Source organism: Saccostrea echinata, unplaced genomic scaffold (assembly GCF_033153115.1).
Source record: "Saccostrea echinata isolate AGI-Se365-2 ecotype Australia unplaced genomic scaffold, CSIRO_AGI_Sech_v1 ptg000022l, whole genome shotgun sequence".
In the NCBI taxonomy this organism is placed as follows: domain Eukaryota; kingdom Metazoa; phylum Mollusca; class Bivalvia; order Ostreida; family Ostreidae; genus Saccostrea; species Saccostrea echinata.
In genome coordinates this window covers 2791376-2795648 of record NW_026889771.1, presented here as the reverse complement: position 1 = coordinate 2795648, position 4273 = coordinate 2791376, and the positions used below count along the sequence as shown (strand labels likewise).

Sequence of the window (4273 nt, the reverse complement as noted above, 5' to 3'; positions counted from 1 at the left end):
GAACTTTCTCTGAGTACCAGTTTTGAAACACTTTTTTTGAGGAATTTTTGTATTCATTTTTAACGTTTTGAAATCAACGATACATAACTCTTGATTCAATATTTAGTCAAAATTAACATTCGTCAATTTTCGTACACAAAAAATCGTCAGTTTTTCAACTCGTCAAAATAACCACGTTTACAGTATAACAACTGACAAAAAATCTTTAAAACACTCGTTGTGGCAATATGCACATACATGCACAGAAAACATACATGCGCATACTCTGTAAAACAGGACGCTTCTTCTTAGCTATCATGAAATTTTATAAAATTTCACATTTTCTGGCTGATCCCACAGGACTGGACTCGTGAGGATCTACAAGGTCTACTAAATTTTCATTTCCTACACTCCATCGTCATGGGAATTAATGGATTTACCAATATTAGTTTTTTCCACAGCTAAGTTAATGCTGACAATAGAATATTATCTACTTCCGGTTAAGCAATAAATGTAAACAATGAAAAATCTTCTGCTTGCATTAAGCTTCATGACTTTTGTGGTAAGTAAAACAATGTATTGTATGTAAAACATGACCAAACACCTACGTGTCTAGGGAATTTTCCTTCTCCCTCCAACAGCCCAATTATATCTGTGCGAACACCTGCATTTACTACTGGCATATGAACACATCCCAATAGAGGAAATTCCAGCCACGTGTGGTTTTCGGCAATTCAAACTTTCTGTCTATCTTTTTAATTATAGGCGGTGTAGAAACAAACCCTGGCCTCTCCATCTCAAGTTATAGTTGTCCCATGTGACTGGGGACAAAGAGCCATTGCATGTAATAAATGCAGTTATTGGTACCATGCATCATGTACGTGGGTGGTCTCTGAGGAATATTTATTTCTATCCAACAAGTCTGTCTCATGGTACTGTGTAGTTTGCAATGCCCCAAATCACTCAACTGTATTGTTCGACTTAATTGACTCTGGTGATAGTAATACCTTTTCAGTCTTGTCATCACGAGATACTATTAATGTAGACCCAATCTATAGCAGTTTATCAGATACCAGCATTGGGGATTTTATGACATCGTCATTACCCACCAACCATCATTAAGCAGCCAAAACAACAGCAACGAGGAAAGGAGCGGCAGAATTTTCGAATTCTCGTTACCAACTTTCAGAATATTAAAAATAAACGCAATGATCTCCAAGTCATGACTGAATCAACAAAGCCCGATGTTATCCTTGGGATCGAGACCTGGCTGAGTGATATGATATGTACATCCGAAATATTCCATCCTGAACTTGGATATGATGTGATACGTAGGGACCGCGATGGGGATGCACATGGTGGTGTTCTTATAGCAGCTACAACTGAATTCGGTCTGAATCACCTTCACATATATACCAAGGACTCGGAACTCATAGCGAGTAGCATCAACATAAGCCCCCGAAAGAAAGTGATATTGTCATGCCTTTACCGTCCATCAAATAGGTAAGATCAGCAGACAACAGATAAAACTATATATGATATAAGTGATCTGCGTTCTCGACATAAGAACAACATTTTCATTCTAGGAGATGATTTCATTTTATCAGATATCAACCGGGATAACTATGCCATCAATGGTTCACAAACATCAAGAGAGATAAACAACGCTTTCATGCAGATGACTGACAACCTAAACCTGCAGCAAGTAGTTGATATCCCGACTAGAGGAGAGAAAATCTTGGATCTACTTCTAACATCTCATCCTGGACAACTTAGTCGATGCAAGACTAACCCACCACTCGGAAACAGCGCTCATGATGTAGTACTCATAGATTTTACGATACACATAACTCGACCGAGACTAAAGAGGAGAACTATATATTTGTGGAAGAAAGCCAATATCAACGGCATCAGAGACGACGACCTAATAATTTTTGTAGATACCTTCAAGCATACCAACTTTGAAGATGTAAACAGCATGTGAGGATATATTAAATATCTCATATTAGGAGCCGTAAAACATCATGTACCATCTCGTCGCACACTGGCTAAACATATCCACCCATGGATTACCTCTGTGCTGAGACTCCTTAGCAACAGGAAACAGAAAGCCTATAAACGTGCTAAGCGCAGCAAGGACCCAAAAGTTGTGAAGCGATATAAGGCACTCAAAGGGCAATTACATAGGGAATCCAGGGGAGCACACAGAGCTTACTTGGAAGATGTTTTCAGCGATGACCTGCGTACCAATCCGAAACGTTTTTGGACATTTATAAAAGACAGGAAGCAGGATTCATCCCAAATAGAGACTTCGAAGTCCAATGACGGATTCCTCCACAGCGACACTGCCAGCAAAGTTTTTAATGAGCAGTTTCAGTCTGTATATACCCGGGAAGATCTAAGTACTCTACCTGATCTAGGACCAAGCTCTTTCCCTACTATGGACAAAATAACCATTCATGAGATGGGAAAATTGAAATTACTAAAGGGACTGCGCCCATTCAATATATATTCCTATATACAAGAAAGGGGAGAAACATCAACCATCAAAATACAGGTCTGTCTCCCTTACATCAATAGCCTGCAAGCTCCTGGAACATGTTGTACACAGCACAGTTTAGGACCACTTCATCGGAACAACATCCTCTGTGATGAACAACATGACTTTCGTGCCCGCCGATCATGTGAGACACAACTTGTCATAACGCTGGACCATATAGCCAGGAATTCGACCAGGGGCACCAGACAGACATTATACTATTGGACTTTTCAAAGGCTTTTGATAAAGTCCCTCACCAACGTCTTCTACTGAAGTTGGAGCACAGCGGAGTGTCAGTTACCACCCTGGGTTGGATTAAGGACTTCCTAAGTTGTAGAACCCAATCAGTGGTTCTGGATGGACATGCATCTTCACTTCTAGATGTCCTGTCGGGAGTACTACAAGGAACTGTCCTGGGACCGCTCCTATTCCTGTTCTACATTAATGACTTACCGGAGTGCACCAATTCAGACGCCAGACTGTTTGCAGACGGTTGCCTCGTCTATCGTCAAATCCGAAATACGATGCAGTCAAGTTACAGGAATATCTCACTGCCTTAGAAGGATGAGAAAAATGTGGCAGATGTGTTTCCACCCCGAAAAGTGCACGCTTATTAGGATCTTCAACAAACGACAGCCACTGCAAATATCATACACTTTGCATGGACATCAGCTGGAAGTGGTGGGGAATGGGAAGTATCTTGGTGTTAACATCTCCCAAGACCTACAATGGACCCTACAAGAACCTTGGGCTTCCTGAGACGAAACCTGAGCCAATATACACCATCAGTAAATGCAACAGCGTACTGTACTATAATCAGACCATCGATCGAATATGCGTCATCAGTGTGGGATCCTTATCAGGTCAACTTAACGAAGGATTTGGAGCAGGTACAGCGTAGAGCAGCCAGGTTCATCTTCAACCAGTACTCGGACACCTTATATACTAATATATCTTTTCCTGGTGGATTTCGAATAAAGAACAAACCTCATTCATTTCGCAGTACAGTTAAGGTGCCAAATGGAAATATTGGCGATTTTTTTAGACAGAAAATACATTCTTTACAAGGATGGGAGATTCTTTTTAGACCTTTACTATTATCGGACAAATGTAATGTGGCTGAAAACTACATGTTGAGGACGTTTATATTTCCTATTTAGAATTGTCACGAAATGTGGCAGTCACGCGATTTTAGCAAATATACCTGCAGTATTGAGGTCATCTATAATTTCCAATATTGCAAGGGCATAACCAAGTTAAAAATCTAAGTTTAATTTATAATTATTTTCAACACTCTTTGTAGTTTGTGCAAAGTGCTGCGAACCTATATAGATTCTACTATATAATTGCTAAAATTACATTTGTTAGACCGTATGTTGAATAGTTTGCTGGTCAAGTACATTAAATGTAGATATAAATAATTCATTTGCAAGATTTCATCAGGTTCGCAGCACTTTTCAAATATCTTCATACCTCTCGAGTTTATGTGTAAAAATTTGTCGTAATTCATTAAGGGTATGCCCTTGCAATATATCGATTTATTACGACCCTTCTATTACCCTTCAATGAATCTGCATACAAATGTACGGCAGTTTCACTTGTCTAGGGAATGTACGGGAAGTATATGAATAAAATCATAAAATAGACATCGCATCCAAGTTAATGACCTCTTATATATCTGAAAATAATATTTTATTTAATTACAAATCACATTTTTCATTGTATAAAAAATAACTTGATCCGCCTCTCACTGCA

At 39.2% G+C, this 4273-nt stretch overlaps 1 protein-coding gene across 1 annotated transcript; it reads left to right on the top strand.

Annotated features, from left to right (window-relative positions):
* The first annotated feature begins 1201 nt into the window (after positions 1 to 1201).
* On the top strand, positions 1202 to 2791 carry LOC133190634 (uncharacterized). Its single transcript, XM_061326324.1, has 3 exons — positions 1202 to 1418; positions 1566 to 1886; positions 1989 to 2791. The coding sequence occupies exons 1-3, from the start codon at positions 1202 to 1204 to the stop codon at positions 2789 to 2791; spliced, it is 1341 nt and encodes a 446-aa protein (XP_061182308.1).
* Positions 2792 to 4273: the final 1482 nt, after the last annotated feature.

Coding starts and splice junctions, on each gene's coding strand:
- LOC133190634 (XM_061326324.1), top strand. CDS start 1,202: ATGACTGAATCAACAAAGCCCGATGTTATCCTTGGGATCGAGACCTGG. Junction 1,419..1,565: donor GGACTCGGAACTCATAGCGA/GTAGCATCAACA, acceptor TTTTCATTCTAG/GAGATGATTTCATTTTATCA. Junction 1,887..1,988: donor GAAGAAAGCCAATATCAACG/GCATCAGAGACG, acceptor ATCTCATATTAG/GAGCCGTAAAACATCATGTA.